The following is a 24,298-nucleotide window of genomic DNA, read 5'->3' on the forward strand; positions in this document are numbered from 1 at the left end:
GAAATAGAGCGATTAGGGTTCTAAACTACCTACATAGCGTAAAAGTCTTTTCACTAAACTGGGTTTACCCCCCCCCCCCCCCCCCCACCCCCACTTTAATCATACGCATGCACTTATTCATACTCATGCGTTTGCAAAATTCGCCTGCAAAAAAACCGGTTTTACGTATTACATTGTTTTGATCTATCCTATTTAGAGGGTTCATTTTTTTTAGCTTTGAGGAAATAATTAAATTTGATTGTTTGTCTTAAAAGCGTCTGACTGTCTGCAAAAATGACGTCATTTAGTGCTTCAAATTGAATGTGATTTATAAGGAGGAATATTGAATGCATGTAAAGGCTATACTTTATTTGAGAAGAAAAAAGAAGAGGGGGGAGGGGGGGGGGGTTGGGGTTGGGGGAGGGGAGATTTGGTTGGGAGAGGGGATTGAGATGAGGCGTTTTAGAAGCAATTTTTTAGAAACTGTTTTTTGAAGCTTTTAGGATTATTGCAGTTTTGCGCATTTGTTCTGAAATTTGTCGGCCATTTCGGAGCTTATAGCTTCAAAAAAGAGAATATGTTATTACAACCTAGAAGAGTATATTTTTTTCCGTTTTTAAAAGCTGTCGTTTAATTTTGTCTAATATTAAGTTTTTCTGAGCTACGCAACACTTAACTGGGAAAAATATCACGTTTTGCATTTTTCTGAACAAATTTTTGAACACTGGATAATTTTAATCTGCGAAGTTACCGTTCGGTTAAAATACGCGGCCTGATTACATAACGACTAAGGTTGATGATGTAAGATACTAGTTTTTACGTAAGAGATTTTAGTGAAAGTGAAATAGGCAATTTAGCACCAGATTTTTGCTTCCACGGACCATTAAAAACATTTCACCCGCATTATATGAACAAATTTCAGCTGATTTCTATTCACACGGTTGAAAACAAGGCTCGTAAAAATGCCAGACGCATACACAATGCGTGTACGGCGAAAAAGTTTGGAATATTGATTAATTTACCCCCTAGTAAATAAATCCCCCCTTAAGCTTTTCACGTCTTCAGTTCGTCTGCTTATGAAGTTTTTATTTCTAGCTGAACAAATATCAGGCCACGCGTTTGAAATATGATCACGGGTTAAATTTCACACAAAATGCTCTTGAAAAGAATTGTTTTGATGTTTTGGTTTTAAACTTTGATCAAACATCTTTGAACAAAAATAAAATACTCGCTTTGTTTCTTTTTGCTATTTTAGATGAGAACATTTTGTTCACTTTCACTTTTTTCTCACATTTTTTCCTGGTTTTTCCAACGAAATCAATCACACCAAGATTTTTCCATCTTTTATTTACTTTTGTTTACCAAGTAAATATCCAGCGGTAAATAATAATATATATTATGTTGTGATATCTATACCACAAGCTGCAAATTTTAGCGCATCAAAATTCGTATTAAGGAAATTGAATTAGCAGCACTATTTCAAACACACCCCCCCCCCCCCCCGCAATCCATTTTCCCACCTAGTCTAAAATATCAATCTTTGTTTGCGTTATCCAGTTCTTTTTGTTTACTTTTTGTTTATTTCAACCCTGAAAAATTGCCCAAAAGAGTGACATGGCGTTGTATATATTTAAACATGTATTATTACATTTGCCCACAGGTAGATAGATAGACAGCCAGAGAATTTTTGGAGCGTAATTAATTATTCTCCCTTTGAGCCAGGGCGAATATCGGGAAATGTTTATTATTTACAACAGTTTTATTCCCTCGTTGTTTATATTTTTTATTTTGTTTGTCTAGCTCTCTTCTTCAATATCGTCACAATAGCTTTGTTTATATTTTCCCAGGACACGTCCAAACTTATTTTTCCTTCCGTTTTGCTCACGTTTTCACGGAAATGTTCCATTTATTTTTCTTTCTATCACCATCAAATAAAATTTACCTCTTAAAGTTGAAAACCTGAATAAATTATGCATTCATTGCCATTCATGGCTTTACTTATAAATTATTGAAGATGGTAAAAAATGGCCTCGAAGAGTTCTATAAAAGGTCATGATATGGTAATTTTAACTAAAATTCAGGCTAATAATTATATTCAGCTCAATTTAAACTGTATTTCGTTTGGAAATTTTAGCACAGATGTCGTTTATTTGGATTTAAAACATTGACTTTGTATATTTTTCCATTTATCAAAACGTTGGATTATAACTTTAGCGGATTTGAGTTTGTAAGCATGGATTATATCACATTTAAATCGTTTGTTTTTCTTCATGTATTAATATAGTTGCGTTACTAACCAGGATTTATAACAAAAACGATTTAATAAACTGGTTTTACAATATGTTGTTAATCTGTGCGTAATTTCACTATTTTTTAGAGCGTGCAACCGCACAATTTAATCCCTGAATTTTGTGGATAACACTTTAATGCTTTCAGCTTGGTTAACATTAGTTATAACCAATTTTAGTTATAGCCAACTCTAGAAAATTCTAGTTTGACAGCTACTCGATGGATTACAACCCGCCCATTTCTTAGGGTCGAATCGTCTCGAAAATATATAGATTACCATTTTATCAGCTTAATTTGATCAACATTTAATTTATAGAAATTGGTAGAAAAGGAAACCCTAAGAATTATACCAACAAAAGCCAACTTATTCTGTGTAGTTTTACAGCTTCCAAAAATGTTGATAATTTCTTGGCTATTTCAAGGCCAATTTGAAAGCGATTTCGGACAGAAGTTAGTCAAAATAATGTATCATTTCAAAACAACGGGCCAATTAAATTCAGTTTCGTGATTTTAATCTTCGGTTCAAATTTGTTCAAAATAAATGTTTTTGTTTCTGCAAAAATTACACATTTTAACCCATTTTCCTCAAAAGAAATATGTTTAAACGAATCTTTATAGCACTGTCGGCGGTTATCGGATTGTTAAATAGCTGCGATTGTACTTTGCTTGCTAATGACCCTAACGAACCAATTTTACACTTTTACAATATTCCTCTAACTGGAATTATTGATGAGGGATATTCGGCGTCTATTGATATTGGAACCCCGGCTCAAACAGTAAGAAAGTTTCAAAGCTTATTCTCTTTTGTTATTTTTTTTGAAATAATAGTTTTGCTGCCATGTCTTAAAATAAACATGTCTTAAAATTTTTTTTATTAAAAACAATTAACTTGGTTATCAAAACGGTGGTTGTCAATACAACAGATCAACAGTTTATGAATCTCATTTCATCGGCATTTTTTATTGTTCACATGTAAAATGTATGTTTTTATTCTCCCCACTTTGGTCAGGTAAGAATAAAAATACTTGAAATGCACATTGATAAGGCTCCCGGTTGTTGCAATCGTTTTGGTGACTCATCATTAAAGGACCAATCTGGACTCTTCTTATTCTGAATTGGTTAAATCTGGCCAAAAAGAGCGTGTCAAAATCATTGAGGCAGACACCTTGATCATATCTGTCGACAATGATTGCAACAGTACTGGATCAACCATCTCCCCTCTGAGCGGTCGAGCACCCAAAAAGCAAAATTGTCAACTAGGGAGACCGTGCCAGCAACATTTCCGCCGCTGATCCCCGAATAGCGGAGATTGACAAGGATTGCATTAGTTTACAGAAAGCTACAGACAACCCCTGCGCTTGGAAGGAACGATTGTCATTTAACACAGCCAACCGCTTGAAGGTTTTCCTGAAGGTTGCCGGTATCCCGTCAAGGACTTCAATTGCAAGGGGAACAAATGTGATTCCCATTTTTGCGCAGTTATCGTCGTGGAGACAATATTTTTTTCATCTGCTGCATCCTGCCTTTGTAGCCGCATTAGTGAGAGAGTTGGATTGCAGCGACGAAGTAACAGTTACATCAAATGCAGCAGGTTTCCCCTCTTTCCAAGTCGGGACAAAGATGTCTCCTTGGCGTGAATGGCTTTCTGGAATTAAGTTTTTTTTCCACTACTGGTGAGAGATTCGCAAATGAGCAAGCAGACACTATTTTATCTCGAATCCGGTCATGTCTTGCAATTGCGTCCCCTCGACCGTGACACGCAATGGCATGATCCCCATTGATGTCAAGAAATCCTGCTTTACAGAATGGGCACTTCCTTTCGGCGTCGTAGACAGGGACACCCAACCTGTACTTTGCACTAATTGTAAACTCATTTGGTGCCATATGAAGCCCAAGAGCTGGAATGGGGGGAGCAGACAACCAAGCTCCAGCATGTCGAACAGACAATGAGAGAAGTCGAGCGGATTCTCTCTCACAAGCTAGATTCTCTTTAAGACCATGAAATTTTTCATTATCAAGAGCATGCTGAATCGTCTTTTGCGAGAGGTTTGAAATGTCCAGTTGTGCTATACTGGAATAAAGATCCCGAAAAACTTGGCAGTTTTTTGGGCTTTCACTGGTTATTTTCGAAACAAGATCTTCAGAGGAGAGAACAGAACCAAAGTATGATGCTTTATACTGGTCTTGGCATTGGCGAACACCCAATTCTGAAAGGGTTATGAGCAGGGTTGCTTGAGTCCTGGATTCTTCTGGAAGAACAGTTCCAAGGATATTCTCAAGTTTTTCTTGCTGTTGGGCATCAAATTCTTTTAGGGATTTAATAACTGGACTTGCGGGTGTTTGACAATGCACAGAATACACCGTTTTGGGGGACCGAATACAGTGGCGTAGGATATCTAGGGCGCACTGAGGGTCATCAAGATAGTCCAACTTATCGAAAAGTACCCTTATTTTCGCTATCCTTTCGTTAAATTTCATGCAGACAAACTCTGGGGTTCCTAACGCAGCTCCAAGAACCTCAGGGCCCGAGATATCATTTCGTTTTATTCTTATATCCAGTCTGTCTAAATCTACCGTGGACGACAGTTCGCACTTATCGACCTTGAGGTGGAGGCCGCGATCAGGTCCGAGCTGGCATAGAAGATCCCAAGATCTAATGAGATCGTCCTCTGAGCCCACCAAGACACCATCATCTAGATACCAGGAATGTTTTTGAAGCTCTGGCGAAATTTCCTGAATTTTCTCTAGAATAGGCCAGAGCGTCAGAGAGAAAAGCAAAGGGCCTAATGGGTCGCCTTGTTGGATGCCGCTTTCACTGCTAACAACAAATTTGTCATAGAATAATTGGCTGTGTTGTGAATAACAGGAATTGGTAAAAGCGGCAATGCTTGGCATTGAACTTGAAACGGTTTTCATTATTTCACTGCGTTTTATCGAATTGAAAGCATTGCAAAAGTCAATTTGCAAATTACCCGAGGAACTGGACGAGATGAGTATGTATTTTGTGATACGAAATCTTAGTCGATAATGTGTAATGGCTTCCGCACCTCCCTTCACTCCCACACCCAATTGCAGGCTCTGGAAAAGTTCCTTTGCTTCTAAATTTGCTTCCTTGGCTAAACATTTAGCTATTAGCCTCCCCAAGACTTCTCCAACTGCAATACGGCAAAAACCGCCTTTCTTTTTCAGCCAGGCTGATAACGATGCACTACATAGAGCTTGTGAAACAAATTCGGGAAGTTCCCCACGGCAGCTTATGTTTACAAGCTTAGTCAGTACTCTCAAAGCAATTTTTGACTGATCTGAAGCGGTACACTGTACAGCATGCTAAAGAAATTCAGGAAAAATTTTTGAAGGACCAGCTGCTGTAAATCTTGAAAACGAGTTCAGCTGTTCCGAAACCTTTTCCTCACTAAATTGATAGGCATGTGATGAAAAATTTTGGTCTACAATAGGCTTTTCTTCAGGGGGATGCAATTTTTTCAAACTATCGAGAGTTGCCTTGTTGACTGGTGCAAAACCATCAGAAGACAAAACTTTTGCTACCCTGCCATATTGGCCCTGGAAACAAATTTTTTTGCCGTTTGATATTCTCTTCGGAATTTATATCGTTTGATCGTTTTGATTGTTTCAAAGAGCAAGCTGCGTTCCATAGCTCTCCAAAGTCTCCGCTGTTCCAGCGACTAATTCTTTCTAGTATTCTTTGGTCGTTGTTCCGCCTGTGTTTTTGCCCTCCTCTGTTACTGGCACGTAAAATGCATTTAGACAATCTGAAGAGTTTTCTCCAGTTTAGTTCTGTATTAGGATCTTCAATGCAATCAGTAATGACGTCAGAGAAAAGCTCTGAACGTTTGTACTGTACATTGATAGGGACATAGCGGATAGTCGGGACTTTAGTGTGCAGCAACGTTTTTATATCCGGAAGGTTACCATCTCTTCTAATTCTTTCGGAGTTCAAACCGGTTAATGCCTCGTCTACATAGAGTGCGCTCTCGGCATTAATTAGCAGATCGTCAACTTTGTCTGATTGTTCCTTGGAGATTCTTTTCATTTTACTTAAAAGTTTTTTGAAACACAAATAGGACCATATTGATTTTTAGTTGATCCATGAGTCGTAATCAGGGCCCTATCCAATGTATCTAACTTTCGTTTCTTCCAAAAGATTTTCTAATACCTGGATCTTATAAAATTTGTCGGCTGTGTCAGGAATAAATAAAAAAGAGCCAGGTGAAATGTGAAACCTTTTTTCTATTGTAAGGTTGGACATCTGTTGAGTTAAACCACTGCTTGGGTAGGTATTTACCTCATTTTCGGAACAAATGTCTGTCTTAGGTAAATTTTCAATTGTCAAAGCTTCTTTTGCTATTAAATTGTACTTCATTTTTGAGCGTGCGAAAAACTGTTTATAAGAAAACAATATACCACATCTCCTCTTTATAGACTGCCACAGTACTAAAAACTGGAATTATCTCACCGGGCAATGTGCAACTTGAGACTTATAGAGTTGTTCCACCCGGAGTTATAGTGTAAAAGTTTTGAAGTAAAAGTTTTGAAGGTATCAAATTCCGGTTCTGGTTTCCCCAATCATGACTGAACGGTTAATTTGCAAGATAGTGCAAAAGTTTAGTAAAGTTACGTACGTTTATCATTTTGCAATCACGATAAATGGTTTGGAAGCAATCATTTATCTTGAAATAGTCTTGCAAAATAATCTGTACATAAACTTTCTTGCAAATTAACCGTTCGATCATGATTTGGGAAATCAGAACCGGAATTTGATACCTTCAAAACTATTATTCAGAAAAAAAATTAAAACCAAATAAAATGTGATAGAAAAATTCGAGATGCATTTGACGTCGAAAAAGGGTGCATCACCGAGCTCAAAAAACAAGAGAATACTTCTATTTTTCAAATTTCCTCATGCCCTGAAGTTTGGGGATATATGCAAAGAAAAATACAGGAAAGCAATATACCACTCCAATTCAAAATGAAATTATATTACGAGAGGGTACATTATTTTAGCAAAAATTTTTCCAAAATTTTACGCGGAAAAATTGAAATGACTACGTCAAATCCAACTGGTTTAGGATTTGTCTGAGAAATTGTAAAACTATTTTCTATGTATGAGGCAACATAATATAATGCAAATTTAAGTTAGATATAGTTTTTATTTTAAAACTTCAAATAAATAATTTGAATTAAGTTCACTCTACTACAACATAGCATGAAAATTTCATATTGGGAAATGGTGCTTACATACTCTTTCAGTACATTTTTTGCTTCATTAATTAAATCTTTTGTATTTTCTTGAAAGATCTGTGAATGTTGACCATCTTTAGTATACTTATTCCAGCAGGATCCTGAAATGTAACGAAGTTATTTTCGTGCTTAAAATCTTTCAAGAAAATTTTCGCGTTTTAACCCAACGCTCCCTTGTTAAAAAGTAAATAGTACGAAAATTTTCTATAAATTATGTATAATTTCTGGAATTTGAACTTTGATTGAAGAGCAAAAATTTGACGAGAGGGCTCAAAAAAATTTCACCAAAATGCGAATCGCAAAATTGATTTCATTAAAAAGGAGAAATTGGACATTTATGTGCTTTCAGTTTTGTAAACTTTATTGAAGCAAGCTATATAAAAGCTAAATTTTTGCTAATTGGTTCCAACAAATTCGTTGGTAACCAGATATCTTATTCTAATTGTAGTAGAGTTTTATAACGTCTATAGTTTTAATTTCCGCCAGTAACCATTCATAAGTATGATACAGCTGTTCCTGTATTGCTTTGCGGAATCTTGATGTTTCTACTCCAACTCTGAAAAATCGCTTAAGGTAAAAAACGCTTCTGGTCGGAGAGCTTGAACTCTAGAGCACTGAAAAGAATTTGTCAGAAAGAGAGACAAGTGCTAGAAAAGGTAATAATGTAATTACCGATAACAGGAGATTGATAAAACTGCTAACGAGAAAACTGTAGTCGGTTGATCAATTATTTTTCAAACGAGCAGTTGAAAATTCTCGAACATTGAAAGACTGTTTCAAAAAATTATAGTAATTGAGGGGTACCAAGCCATGCATGCTACAATTTGTGTTGCTTAGTGGTAGCGGTAGCGGAGTTATCCGTAACTGAGCACTGAATGACCCAGTGACCCAGGCAGTGTGATGCACATTGCGGATAATCATTGATCTCAATTTAAGGCATAAAAATTTAGCCGAGTTTTCAATGTTTTTCCCCATTAGAAAAGATAAAGAGAGAATTATACTTTTTCAATTTATTTTTTTTATTTACCTGAATCTTATTCGCAATCTAACAATAGTTTGGAGGGTACCCCTTATTTGTTTATCCTGAAACTTTGTTTTGTCAGTGTTTTTAAAAAAATTGATCAAAAAGCTGTTCCTAACTGTCGTATTCTCAATGCAGGTTGCGGTACAGATGGAAAATCTGTTCTAAATCATAACCCTATATCACTATGCATGATATAATTGTGATATATTAAGTTGCTCACAGTATTTAATTTTACATCCATTTGTAAAGGATGCACTGTGTTCACACCGTCCACTTTTAATTCAATTGTTCATTTTCTTAAAAAACGCAATAAAATTCAGTTTTTCTATCGCGCGCTCTTTCTTCGAACTCACTTAGTGAAATGAGTGGAAGAGCATTGCGTTTCCTAGATAATAATTATAATTAGAATTGCAACGTTATTCCATCAGTAATCCAAAAAGTGGTATATTCAAGTATCACATTCGACTGTGGATTCGCGTCACGAATCCACTTCACTCTAGTTGACCTTTAATTGTAATAAAATTACTACACTATCCAGACGAAGTATCACACAGGTCTAAATGGCTCGGATTCTTCGGACTAATTTTTGAGAATTGACGCGTGAACACAGGCGTAAATGCTCACCGTTCTTCGTTTCACACTCTCTCTCTCAATTATATATGTAAAAGTATATATATATATATATATATATATATATATATATATATATATATATATATATATATATATATATATGAGAAAATGTTTCTCATTACCCTTACCTACCCGTACTTTGGTCTCAGAGCATTTCAGTTCTGAAACATGAGAAAACTCTTCCACCAGCACTGAACCAGGAAAATCTAAGAGTATTTGAGTTTTTTTCACTTGACAGACTGACGGCATTGAGATCAAAAATCTGTTTAATTTATCTCAACTGAGCATGCGTAGTAACTGCCTGGTTGCCTTCTGTGAAGAAGTAACAACAGCCTGCTTATTCACTGTACAGTCTGGCATTGTTTTAATCATGTACAGAATTCAATCAGAAAAATTTCGTAAACGGAAATTTTCGAAAATCTGACATGTCAAAATGGCCGCCTCCTTATATTAGAATGTTGGTCGCATTTTACAGTTTATGTATCAATTTTTGCCTCAATCTTTGTGATTTTTTATTTTGAAAGGTGAATCTCCAGGGCTTTTATTAGCACGTAATTAACTTACCTGTGGTTGATTACTGTTTTGAAACGTTTCACGCGTCGTTATTTCATCATTTCATCATTTCAATTCGCTTTATTCACTTTTAATCTTTAAAGCGAGTTCAGAGGCCCAATTACATGTATATATAATTATGCATGTACAGATGAAAGCCAGACGGCAATAAGGCATGAACCGATAGTAGCCAGGCAGTAATTACGCGCGAACTGATAAAAGCCAGGCAGTAATTACTAATGCTCATAGAGAGTTCTTCAAATGTTACTTATGTCAAGAACAAAACCCGTCTGTATAAAACTATGCAAAGAAGTTGATCAGAATTACTAATACATGCGCAAATGAATCACTCTGGAATTTGCCCTGTAATTTTTTAAAAGTGACATGATCAGAAACAGGGTCATCCAAAAATCCAGAATGTAATTTTTAATGATTCAGTACTGATCTAGCATGACACTAGGGTACGGGTAAGAACAGGTAACCTATAGGTTGTAATTTTTCATTTGAATTTTGTTGAAAATGGCCAGTTGGGTTAAAAGTGAACTTTTTTTTTTAAAATTCATATTCCTTCTCAAATAGCCTCAAGTGACTCCGTGGTTCGGTTTCTTTCGCTGATAATGCCTAGAAGTTACTCTGGCAGATTCGTTGATCAATTTATCTGAAAAGCAATTTATTTACTCGAATGGTTTTTGACTGTGGAATCAAGTTGAAAATGTAATTAGATCGTAAATAAGACTCTTTTAACTTTTAATTAGACTTCCTGGAATGAAAATCAGAAATAATATCGCCCTTAGAATAGATCCGAAAAGTGTTGCTGACTGATTGCTCTTCTCCCGAATTGTTTGTTTGTTTGTTTGTTTTAGTTCAACATTCTGATTGACACTGGAAGCAGCAACCTGGCAGTAGCTGGAGTGTCAGATTACGTCTCCAAAATATTTCTACCAAAAGAGTAAGTTATCACATATGACTGTCATCTGAAATTCATGCAAAGAACCAAATAAAAGAGCTACAGATCTGTTCTGCGTTTGCGAAATTATTTTGGGTCTTTCCCGTTATAGCCCCCTGCCCCCGCTTATTATCTCCCCACCGCCCAGCTTAGTATCCAGCTTAGTATATAGCTCAAGATAACTGCTAAAAATTACACTGTTTATAAAAAAAATTGTTCCTAGAAAAAAAGTTAGCCACGATGGTTCACAGAAAACGGTGCTATAAAGATGCATTACATTCTATAACAAAAAAGAAAAAAACTAGAACATCAAAACTCAAAAAGTCAACAATTGCAATGGCGATTTATGGCAAAAAAATGATAAAACGGTAGAAACTACCGCTTTTCTGATTATTGATGCAAATTGCAAATTTCTCCAAGACCCGTTAATTTTTTTTTAAAAAAAATCAGAATGCTTAAAATCATAAGCGGGCGAAAGATAAGCCGATGATTGAATTCTGTGATTGGGAACGATCACAAAAAAATAATGTACAAAGAACATTGTAATGTTTCAAGCAACTTTTTGACAATATAGGATTTTGACAATTTCAATGGACATTGTGTTATTAGCTACTGAAGAATAAATGACAGTTCCCGAGACCAACGGATATTTTGTGTGGAAAAGTCCACAGTTGGTTTTTTTTCAAGATCTTCCAGGATCAACATATTAATGATACTAAAATAGTTTTAAACCAGTACTAAACTGATCAATTAAAGAGTTGAATAACAGTAGATTTCCAATCGAGTTTTGGGAATAGTTTTTTATAATCTACCTGCAAATAGTTGAAAATTTGGAGCACTTAGTGGCAAATGCTGTTGCTGCTCTCAAGTTGTTTTGAGTACTCAAGATGAAATGGTTGGAAATTTTGATTTCAAATTCAAAAACAGCGGAGCTTTATAAACATGAATCAATCGTTTCATTCGACTTAGTATCTCCTTGATAATTGACGAACACAGTATTTTGGAATCATCAGAACAAACATTTTATACAACAGAATGCATAGGTATCAATGCTAAAACAAATTTATATAAGAGGTCTTTGCGCACTGAAATTTTGAAATCCTTATTAAGTGCTGCTGTGGTGGCTGCTGCTGCTCTTTTACTGGTAATTTTGGAAACTAAATAAATTGATTGGATTGTTATGGCAGACTTGACAAACATCAATATTTTTGTCGGAAAATTTTTACCTAATTGCAAAAACTGCTCGTACTTCTTGTTCTTTCTTCAAAGAAACTTCAAGCTCACGAAAAAGTGAATTTCTTGTAAGGCGTCTGATTTAATTTATTGGAACTCAGCATTGTGTACTTACCTGATGAAGTGGGGAGGACTTTAGTAGTTAAACCAGTGCAGTAAAACCTCCTAGTATGTGTTAACTTCTTCAACCGCAAAATTTTATTCTTACCTTACCAAAATGAGGAGAATAAAAACAAACATTTCATGTGTGGAAACTTGAAATGGACTGATGAAAAGTGATTCATTAATCTGTTGATCTATTGTACTGGTAACCATAGTTGTGTTGACCAAATTAATTGTCAATTGAATTTAACTATCTTCTAAAAAAATTTTGATCTGGTTCATCTCATATGACCAATCCAGTCTCTTTTTTCATTTTTGAAAGGTTTTCCTCTACACTTACACTTTCTCAAGTTGATTTCATTTCGAATATGCACAGCTTATATCCTACAGTTCTCGGCTTAGCTCTACTTTAAACTTCAAACATTAAAACTAAAATTGAACAGTAGAAACAACCGGTTAAACTGGGTATTGAAGCAAGATGCAAATGTCTCCAAAAGCTGGAACCGTTAATTAAAAATTTGAAACGTTTAAAGTCACAAACTGGTTAAAAATAGACCGATGTTAAAATAACGTGCGAACAATACTAATGTTTTGGACGATTTTTTGGCAAGATAGGTTTTTGATTTGTAGCATATTTGTCTTATGATTTAATGATTACTAACATTTGATATTGCAAAGAATCAAAAATAACCTGGTATAAACAAATAGAAGAAAAGCTGTTTTTTAACTTCCATTCATTTATGATTTATATTTCTGTGGTTTCGCGTTTTTCGTTTTTTATTCGATTTCTATTCTTCGACTTTCCATACAACTACTAGAATCACGTAAATTTATTGCTATGGTTTCTTTGTATTATGCTATAAAATTCCCCGTGGTGAAAAAAGCTCGTCTGTATTAATTTTCTGTACCATATATCGATTTCAAAATTTTCGTTTTTTATCATTCCGGCTACAATAGCAGCACATTTCAGGTCAGAGACGTTCAAATGGCAAGACGACAGAATATCTGTTCAATACAGCCAAGGGTACTGGCAAGGCGAACTGGCAAAAGACCAGGTTGGAGAAATTGTCAATTATTGAAATTACCGTAAAAAGTGGGAGTGACTTCATGATGATTGATTGATTTGTGTTTATATATTTAATCACTGAAAAATTAAATCAACCGTTAAAATATTTTGCTTTATATTTAGATCTATCATGAACAGATCTGTTTACATGTATACTTGGTAGTTAATAACAAAATATTCGTACAAGTTAACTTTTCTTGACAAGAAATTTACAAATTATAATAAAACACTTGAAAGCGAATAATTTCCTGTACAAATTTAAGAAAACTTACCGAACTCGGAGACCAAATTGACATCCAAAAATTTACTTGTCATCTGTTCATTTTTCAGGTGAAATTTTCTGCGTTGCCCAATCGGCCGATTTCAGCCAAATTTGTGGTGATAGACTACTCGGAGTATTTCTTCGTCCAGGGTACAACGTGGCAAGGAATCCTGGGATTAGGTTACCAGTCAATAGCTGAACAGGTAAAGAGTCATTATTTAGTTTTTACAAAAATTAAAAAATTACCCGGGTCTATTGCAATCGCTGTTTTTCACAGCATTATTTTGTATCAAATAGTCTGAATGCGCTGAAACTTTTTATATTCAGCACATATTCAGTGCATTTCTTACTAAAGTTGAGCACTTTTCCGGCTCAATTTCATGCAAAGCTTCAGCGAACGAAAATTTCAACGCTTTATATGCTCAGTTATTTCATCTCCTTCTAAAATCTTAAGCATATTTCAGAGCACTTGTTGCCCAATTTGACGGAAATAATTTAGCCCGACTTTAAACAGCACATCGACTTTATTTGGGCCCGAGAAATTTCAATCGTGACTATGTATTGACCAGAAAATGTAATTGGCTTTATAGTAACTTAGAAAAAATTATTTATAGTTATGTTATAAATTATTTTTAAATCCGCAAAGCAATAAAAATGCTATTATTGATCTCATCGCCCTTTTTTTACAATTCAAAGGAAATGAAATGTATTGGTTCAGTGCCTTTTTCTAAGATCTGTTCACATTTTTTCCAAAATTTCCTTGTTAATGAGTCAAATTGGAGTAGTAATTTTAGTCGCACTGGAGTAGTTAAAATAAAGAAAGCGAATAGTTGTAAGAGTGAAAACCTTTCCGACTGTTTTTGAAGCGGAGTGATCATTTGGCGTTTGAGCAGATTTTTGGTTAAGAGGGAAATACTTTCCACGTGAGGCAATTGGTTTCATTTTTTGCTGTTTTAAATTAATTTTCTCTATGAACTCTACAAAACGTGAAATGTTTGTTCTAACTAGTTGTATTAACCCCTCAAAAATTTTATGATTTTTTATGTTGTTCTGTCAATCAGCCTTGTGAATGAAAGTTCTTTATTTCTCTCTATGGTGGCATATCAAATGTACTTTTTTAAGAGTTTATATCTAGCTGTTTTAACGACAGTGACACTGAATGTTTTTAAAATACTGGTTTCTCTTTTTTTTCATATTTCATAATTTTTTTTATTATTCTTTCTTCTTGTCTAGTTTTTAACCGCTTCTGCTGGCTCTCTGGAATGTTATTTCCAAATTTATAATTTTTTAAAATTTTATCATTCATATCTAACATTTAACGATTTTAGCAAAACTTTTTATCAATAATTATGAACAATAGTTCTTGTATTTTACTTATATTTTAGTAAAATTATTTTATTAAATTATTATTTTATGAAATTATTATTTTGTTTTTCGATCTCATAGTTTTGTAAAAAAAAACGTTTGTTTTCTCTCTATTGAGGCATATCTGAATTCATTCAAGTTACCAGTTAATTGTAAATTACTTCTTTGGCTTTAGCAAGAATTGGTGAATTTTTGATTGTTGCTTGTTTTTGCTGTTATTTTTTTACCTGGTTTCTGAAGTGTGTTGATATAAGCCTTCTGTTGATAGGTTTTTTAATAAGTATTGAGGGTTTTAAGTTTTGATTGTTTAATGTTTTTCAAGCCTTTTATTTGCATAGACATTAGTGATAATCCGGTCTTCTAGAATGCCGTTTGTGTCGTCCTTTTTAATTTGTCGTCCAAGGGTTTTCGGGAAAGTTTGTGTTTGCTGTCTAAACTCTCAATGTTTAATGTTTTCTATGGTTTGACTTCGTTGGACCTGATAACTTAAATAACTTTATTTTTCTGAAAAAAAAATGAAATGAGAATTAGATATTTCTTATGCTCCGTTTACTTGTGTAAACTTTTCGGTATATGATTTGTTTGCTATCAGAAGATAATATTCTTAAGGCGTTCTTTGATTTGTTTTTCTTAAGCGTTTTGAATGTTAATTCACGTCATATCCTGTTATGTTTTCTTTTGAAATTGTCATCTCCATCGATGAACTTTTCGACCATTTAAGTTCTTAGTTTTAGTGACTTTTTCTGTTTTTCAGTACGTGACGTCTGTTTTTACTCTCTTTGTGCCAGGTTATATGTCAATTGTGCCATATTTTGTTGGCCTAATTTTGTCTTAGTAAAAAAACAACTTCTACATTAACCTAATGACTTTTAATTTTTTAATACTATTTAGTAATTAAATATCGAGAGATTGGAACTGAAATGTGACAAAACTGAATATGTCACTGTAAGTTCTTGTTTTGAGGATTGGAGGTTTTCACCTCTTCATATCAACCATCCAGTTCAAACAGAGCTCTCTTCTTGTATAGCTTGTTCATACATGTGTCATATAACATTAAAACTTCAAATCTAACCATTATAGATGTTAGAAATAACAGAAGGTCTATTTATCTATCTTTGGTTTTCGCTTTTATTAGTTCCACTGAAGGTCAAGGAATTCTGTTGCGGTTGTTTTCCTCAATATTCCGACTATTTTGTTAATTTATAGGAGATCATTTCCAGCATCAAGATTTTTCTGGAAAATAATTGAGTAATGAAATGAACTGTAGTTTTTAGAAAAGAGCTGAAAATCATGATATTGCAAAAAGCGCTGAAAAATGCTCAAATGCGCTGAATTTTTGAAACGATTGTGCGCTGCAAATGCTCTGAAATTATAGAATCTCCCAGCTAACTTTGTTTGGATATTCCTAACTCACGATTTTTGCGTGACTTGGGTATGGTATTATATATGAAAAAATAAATCGTTAGGGTCAACTCAAGTTTTGTGCCGTTGGCTTTTTCAGAACCTGGAGCCATTTTGGGTGAGTTATATACGTGAGCACAATTTCGAGGATGTGTTCTCTCTGGCACTATGTGGGTTGGTAAGCAAGGCAAAAGTCGAGGAAGGAAGCACGAATGATACTGCACAGGGCACTCTTGTTAGTGATCGTCATTTGTCAAATTTGCATACATTTCTCAGCTAAAAAACACAAAAAAATGATTTCTAAAAGAAAGCCTCTTCGTGCCTACGCCCCGCCCCTCAACCACAATTAGCCCACACTGCTCGAAAGTCCAGCTGAAAAATATGTAGCACTATATCAGTAGCACAATTGGAATCGACAACTGGAGCCGAATGCTTAAATTTGATTGGCCAAAGTGAAGTTAAGATAGAACGTGCCCTTGCCATGATTGCAACCCCTTAACAGGTGAGCGCGAGAACTGACCAATCAGAGGCAATCGGGATCCATTCTGTAACAAAATTTTTGCCTCAAAAGTGCGTTTAAAAATGTGTTTTAAATCAACAGCTGACCATTTTTACAATTATTCTGCCCTATTGCTAACATAATACAGCAGTTCACATCACTTTATTATAGTTCGACCGGATTAGAAAATTTCTTGAAACAAAAGTCAAACTTTCAGACCCTGGGTGGAGCTGACCCAAAGTTATCGGTGGGCGAGATGAGGTTCACTCCCATTGTGAGGTCAACCTACTTCGAAGTGGTAATCACAGATTTCAAGGTCAACGGAGAGAGCCTTAGAATGGACTGTAAAGAGGTACATTGGTTAAAAAATCATTCCATATCTATCCAAAATGAGATTTGAGCGGTGGAGTTTTAAAAGCACACTAATTAAGTTGATGGGGCTGCTTATCAAGTACTCCAGATAAACTTCCAGATAAAGCTGTGGATGTTCTGTGTCTGATTTTTTTGTGTTCTGTTTCAAAAATTGGCTGTCAGAGGGCTACTTCTTTCAAAACTTTAGAGATGAACTTTATTTTCAAAACTAAGTATATAGATGGAATTAGTTATGAAATGAAGCACTTGCTTAATCAATTTAAGCAGGTTTTTGAAAAATCGGTTTTTTGCAAATTAAAATAAGGAAACATATTTCTAATTATATTGCAATTTTTTCTGAGAGAATATCTAGGTCAGTTTTTTGAAAGTTATGAAGAACAATAGCAAAAGTGTTTATGGGGTTTGAAACAAAAATTCAATTAACAACTTGTTCAACACAATGTCTTTTAACCGGAAAATCAAGGAAAATTTTGTATAAATTACAAACCAATTGTCAAAACAAACTGATCGCTTTCTTTGAATAACATTTCCACAATGAAAAAATTAGGAGAAAGATTTTGGCCAACAGATTTTGGCCAAGCAATTGAAAAAAAATATATATGGCTATTAATCAATAAATTAAATGACCAACAAAGTATAAAATTTCACGTAAAGCATAAAATTTCAAGTATAAAACAAACACTGGTAGTTGTTTAGATTAAGAATCTTACAAATTAAAATGCGGATTCCAGTGTTATTTTTTTAGTCAATGATAGGCGTAAATACTCATAAACTTTTGTGAGTATGACTCCTGTTCACCTTTCCTCATCTTTGAGTTGACATATCTCGAACAAATACATCCGATAAGTACTGACGGAAACAGTTTTTTCGGCAATTTTGAAAAACAATGTTTCTCTGAGAATTTAGGTGACCGAATAGTTGAAATGATAAAAATGGTGTGAACACAGGACTAAATGGTTGCAAAAACTACATACACTTTCAATTTCCCAGAAATCAGATGGGAAATGTGATTTTTAAAAATGTCAGTTCAAAGATATTCTTTGAATTTTAGCGGGTGTAACTTCATGGTGATATTCATAACTTTAAAATTCATGGATTTCTAATGCTTTTATTGCTTCAAACGAAGTTTGAAGCTGTTTTAGAAACGTGTTTGTCTTTTTTAAACAAAACTTTTGCTTGACTGTTTTTGCGCTTTTGTTTGAGAACATTCTTGGCTTTCAGTTGTATTTTCACTCTCTCTTGGCTTCTAAATTATTTTGTGATGAGCAATAAGATTAGGGCGTTGCATAAGGTGTGAGACTACACTCCAGGAGGTCACGGGTCCAAGAGTTAATTTTTTGCACCCATTGCAAAATTTTGAAGCTGCACCCCCACAATTTAAATAGAGACCCTCCTGTTGTTCGAGAACAAATTATCTTAACCGACATTAGTGGGTTTGTGTTTTCTATTTAATAAACATTTACAAAGAGATAAGATTTACTACTCAAATGAAATTATCATTTTACTCAGATTTAGCCCAGGGCCGAACTTTGATCTAAATTGGGCAAAAGTCCAAATCGCCGGAATGGTGGTAGAATGGGACAAACTCATAGCTAAAAAAATGGAATTTTGCATCACCAAGTTTTCAAAATCAAGGTTTCCTGAAATCATTCTTTAGTAATGAAATTTTTTGTTGCACATAGCTTTACATTGATACCACTTATTTTAACCTCTGATTTCTGCAAAAAAATTATTTCGCAGAGTTAAAGTGGGACTTTCGGAATAGCTTCCATTCTTTTCAAAAATAAGAGGACAATAAAAGCAGATGTTGGGAACAGACGAGGTAAAACTTTATATGCTAACATGCCTATTTAAAATGTTAAAATTTCAGATGCAGAGTTATTTTGTTTTATTTGAACTGTTTATGTGTACAGCTGTGGACAAACTCCGTATGTTTACTCAAAAACGCTCAAATGGCTTTCTGAAATGGCAGATTTTGCTGTCAATTGTTTGACAAGGAATGGTCACAAAATCTCAAAGACTAACAACACAACAGGAAAACTGTGACATCTAAATTATACTTCCCTTGAAACTTTTCTTCGAAAATATTAATAATTAATCAAAAAAGAATATATAAAAATTAGAATACAGAGGTCGACTTCTTAAAAAACGAAATGGCAGGCAAAAATTAATGTTGGGTGTATAACCTGGACAGTTTTGATTGGATTGTCTATTGGTTTGTATTGAATTAAGAAACAAAGAGTTCTTTGACTCGATCGTTTTTTTTTTTATTATTAAACGCACTATCCAGAGTTAGATTTAAGTTATTGTAATGCCCCAGAACTAATGAGCGAGGGATCAGATTTTAAATATCTGGCTTAGTTTGCCAGATGAAACCGAGCTGAAACCTCTCTATGACTTTAGTTTGACATTTTCATTGAACTGCTTCAAAATAAAAAAACAACTTTAAAATGAATCTAACATAAACTAGGACATCCAAAAACATAATAAATTCAACTCCCAAAATCAATTCTTTATACCTTCATCTAGCTTTTGCTTCTCAAGTAAGGTGAGTTATTGTAATTGTGGCTACGCTTATACTCTGATTGCAATATGTGCCAGAACCAATATTATGAACAAACTGAAGAGTGACGATTGTTTGAAACCAGCTGTGCTCACTCAATCAGAGGGTAATTTTATTAAAGATCTATCACCCATTTAACAGTGATTATCAGAAGGGTTGATTTAATTGATATCTCGCCTATCGAATGAATACTAAAAAATTCTTTGTAGCCCAAAATCTATGGGTCATGAATGTGACGAGGAAAAACGCGAGAGCGAGAATAGGAGTTTTAATTCCAAATTTTTCATGAAAGGAAAATCTGGCGGATATAATGTTTAAACGAGTTCAAATAACATCAATATGAATGGACAATTGAAAACCAAAATTTCACAAACTAAATTTATATTAAAAAGTTCAGTATACTAATTGATAACTGAAATCAAGAAATCAGGAAGCTTTTTGCGCTTTTTTTCAACTTCTGTTGCTTATATATCTGTGGTATTGAAACAACTCCATGGAAATAGCTCGTCAAAAAATTGACGTTTTTTCATTTTTTTTCACCTAGTGTTCATTTTTTGCATCCAAATTAGGTTGAGGAATTGTTAACTCTAGCGAAACTGATTCTCGTGACGTATTTAGTTGTGCATTTTCACTCACATTTTTTTCAGTATCACACTAATTATTTTGACAGTAAAATTCGGAAAAAAACCCAATTTACCTGAAAATTGATTTTACCAGAACTCGAAATAACGTCATCCATTGTTATCATCAAAACAAAACCAGAAGAACAAAATGTTCTCCAAAGTATGTTGTTTTGCATCGAAACCTCCTCATTGATTCTATTCATTGAGTGGTCTTTTCAGAAGTTAAGAAAGAGACGTTAGTTTTGATGAGTTCTTGAGTTTTATAACCAATTTTTTTTTAAATTTGAAGTCGGTGACCACAAAATTTGAATTGATGATTATTGTAATAACAGCATAAACAGTTCCTAAACTTATTGGGTTTATATTTATTTAAACAGTTTTTTACGAATTTTACTTTTTACCACTGGTTTTACTTGTTACGAATTTGATGAAACTTAAATTTATTTTTCCGAAAAAAATTGAACGACAAAATTTTGAAAACGGCCCCAGCATGGATTTTTACATGCATCTGTTTGAGAATATACACTATGGTACCAAAAAGCTACGTACATCATTATTTCTGTTTTTAAAGCATGATTCGTGCTTCACAAGCATGATTTGCTCTGAGGCGTGAAAAATGTGAAATTTGGAAATTTTCAGAGCAGTTTCATTCTCACTTTCTCCGCTTAAATAGAAAAGATGGTTAAACAGCTTTGTTCTTTCACCGTTTGCCAAGTAGGTACGCTGAGATGTCTGATTTTCATGGTCTAAAACACAAAAGCAACTCAACTTGAACTCAAGATCCAGTGCACAGTATGCATACGAACGTTACTTGAAGAATAACAATTTCAAAGCCCAAAAATCGAGCAGAAGACCCCCAAAATTGTCAAAAAAATCAGAAAAAAGTTAGTTACCAATGTTTTGAAAGATCCCAAAACCTTACTGGAGCACATTATAGTGGCTCATATAATATTCTTTTCATAGATAGAACTTCTCTAGATACAGGTAGACGAGTTCTCAAAAAATGACGTTTTTTTCAAAAAATGCAGCAAAAAAGTCAGTCTGAAGAAGAAAATCAAGTGTTTTTGATCAAAATGGTGTATCAATATGCTCAAGAAGCCTTTCGAGTGCTGGCAGAATGTTTTTACTGATGAAACAAAGGTGCGCAACTCCAGCGACGGAATTGTTACAGTTTTTCTATGGAATGGAACAAGATTTCTTAAAAAAAAACACAAAAAATTTGAGTTCGGACAAACGATCACTTATATTTTGAGGTGCAATACAATCAGATGGACATAAATTGCTTGTTAAGTGTCCAAACAAGCTAAGCACTGTCGGTTATTTGGAGATTTTGAAAAATTACAATGAAAAAAGGCATTTCTTGTGCATTATTTTTATAAGATAATGCACCTGTGTATAAATGGAAGATTATCGGCAATTTTTCCAAGAAAACGAGTGGAAAGTACTGCAATGGCCAGCATACAGTCCAGATCTGATTCCTATTGAAAATTTAGATTCAGATTTTGAAGCAACGATTCCAAAAAAGACCGTTTATTTTCGGTTAATTTAGAAGAAAAAGTGTATGAATTTGGGAATGAAATTGACGCAGAAGTTTTGATGAACCTGTATTAAAACTCTAAAACTCTACAAACCGTCTACTAGACGTTTAAAAAGCTAAAGGTGTAATGATGCGTTACTAGAGAATTAAATTGATTTCAAAATATTATATTATTGATGTTTTGTATTGCTTTTAAACAAATCTTTAGGTGTACTTAGCTTTTTGGTACCATAGTGTAGCTTGAATAAGTTTAAATCGATCTAGTAAATAGGCTTAAATTGTTTCAGTATAATTTCCCCAGAACAATTGTAGATAGTGGCACCACAAACCTGAGGCTACCAAAAAGAGTCTACGACGAAGTAGTCGCACGTCTCAAACAGTTTGCCATGGAATCTATGGTAAGAAATTTGCTGAAGTCAGCGCCATCTTTTCAAACTGGGGTTTTGGTAGTTTAGATCGAATTCAGAATTGCAGTCCGATCGCTGGGTAAAAACTGGCACCAATAAGAGGTAAGCCAATTTTTGAGCGAAGTCCGTTTTATAATATCGATAAAGGGGTGAGGTCCGTTTTATAATCTTGGTACAAGGCAAAAAATGAATTTGCCTTTGTCCTTTGCGTGATTATAACAAGGTAATAACGAATTTTGGTAAGTAAAATTGGGCTTATTCTCTATTAGTACATATCAATGGTTGCAACGGGTTGTTGGCTAGAAATGTTTTTTGAGTTCACCCGAAATTTCCTGCTTTTTACAGGAAGAATTAGATGAAATATCTTGAGGGCCACCAAACTTTGTAGATTTATCCCCAACACGGAAAATTGTTTGCCTGATTTTTTGTGTGATATGTGACAAGAGCAAGATTCGTTAAGAGTTAAAAATTACAGTAGGTTCTACTTAAAATTTTGTTTCTGCCGGAGATTGTTACGGAGATGCCTTTTGGGTCGCACAAGCACCCCCCCCCCCCCCCGTTTGTTTGATCAAAAACGGCTTGAGAGAGGTCGTTTTGGTAAACAGTTTTTGCTCACCCGCGGCGCGTCATCGTCATTACTTTTCTATTACAATTTGCTCAAAAAAGGGGACAATGAATTGTATAAACTAATAAGAGGTGGAACTGTAAATTATTATTCATTAAAATTTGCAATTACTATTTTTAAGGCGAAAAATAACAATTATGGGGGGGGGGGGTTGCGCCCCTGCTTGAATTTACGGATCAATCTATGACATGGGTAACCTCGGGCACTATTTGTTCAGATGGGTGATCAGGGTAACTTTTGGGGTGGAGACGAGGTGGTCTGCTGGGAGGAAGGACATGACAAGTTCTCCCTTTTCCCAACTATCTCACTGTCACTACTAGATGTATCCTCAACACACAGTGTATCATCCTACTTCGAAGTTAGTACAGACATGAAATATTTCTATTATTAATTGCTCTCAACGAAGTTTGTAGCAATTATATTAGTCCTGTTGGTCTTTTTACGACTCGAAGAGGAGTATTGAGATTCTACAGGTTTTTACGACTCGAAGAGGAGTATTGATATTCTACAGGTTTTTTTTTTAGCAGAAAGCAAGTTTGTTCATGACCTGAATTTTGACTTCTTTCTAATCGAGCTTTACCTCCGTTTTTGATTGTTGACTTCTGTTTTCGAACATTGGACTTTAACAATAGCTTAGTTTGTAATGTATAGCAATTGGTAACAGTCTGTAATTCAAGGTAAAGAGGTCAATTTGAGAAAATTTGATCCCATTTAACTACCTACCCCCCCAAAAAAACTACCCCCTCCCCCCACGTACCTACCCTCCCCTCCCCCCTCGGAGCTACCTACCCCCCGTACCTACCTACCCCCCCGTACCTACCTACCCCCTTGTACCTACCTACCCCCCCCCCCCCGTACCTACCTAACCCCCCCCCCCCCGTACCTACCTTGCCCCCCCCGCAACGTACCTACCCCCCACCCCACCTACCTACACCCCCCCACCACCTACCTGCCCCCTCCTACAACCCCCCCCCCCCACCAGCACCTACCCACACCCCTGAACTGAAAAAATTTTAACGCTTTTTATGTTGTATTGGTCTGCTATTTTTGTTATTTCTAGTATTTTTCTCGATCTCGATATTCTGACTTTGTCCAAGTTAGGGAAGAGATTATTTTGCACGACGATTCGAGTCGTTTCCGGTATTTTACCGGCTATGTTTTTTTAGCAGAAAGCAAGTTTGTTCATGACTTGAATTTTGACTTCTTTCTGTTCGAGCATTTACCTCCGTTTTTGATTGTTGACTTCTGTTTTCGAACATTGGACTTTAACAGTAGCTTCGTTTGTAATGTATAGTAATTAGGAACTGCTGGTAATGTTCAAGGTGAAGAGGTCATTTTGAGATTTTTTGTTCCTATATAAGTCACCCCTAATTATCTAAACTACACTGCACCTGTACAACCCCCCCCCCCACCACCTATCGACCCCCCCCCAACACCCACCTACCCCCCCCCCAAACCTACCTACCCCCCCACCTACCCCCCCAACTTACCCCCACCTACCCCTACCCCCTCCCTTCACCTAGCTACCCCCAACTACCCCAGCACTATCCACCTCCCCAAC

At 35.1% G+C, this 24,298-nt stretch overlaps 1 protein-coding gene across 1 annotated transcript; it reads left to right on the forward strand.

The window, feature by feature from the left end:
- Window positions 1–1,490: 1,490 nt before the first annotated feature.
- On the forward strand, window positions 1,491–23,095 carry LOC142355836 (beta-secretase 1-like; the record flags this gene model as incomplete). Its single annotated transcript, XM_075407874.1, has 8 exons — window positions 1,491–3,044; window positions 10,600–10,685; window positions 12,988–13,072; window positions 13,414–13,548; window positions 16,212–16,346; window positions 16,828–16,962; window positions 21,993–22,103; window positions 22,955–23,095. Coding segments are annotated over exons 1-8 (1,008 nt in total), but the record flags the coding sequence as incomplete, so codon positions are not given.
- Between the last annotated feature and the right edge of the window lie 1,203 nt (window positions 23,096–24,298).

This window comes from Convolutriloba macropyga, unplaced genomic scaffold (assembly GCF_964194025.1).
Source record: "Convolutriloba macropyga unplaced genomic scaffold, txConMacr16.3 SCAFFOLD_2102, whole genome shotgun sequence".
NCBI lineage: Eukaryota > Metazoa > Xenacoelomorpha > Acoela > Convolutidae > Convolutriloba > Convolutriloba macropyga.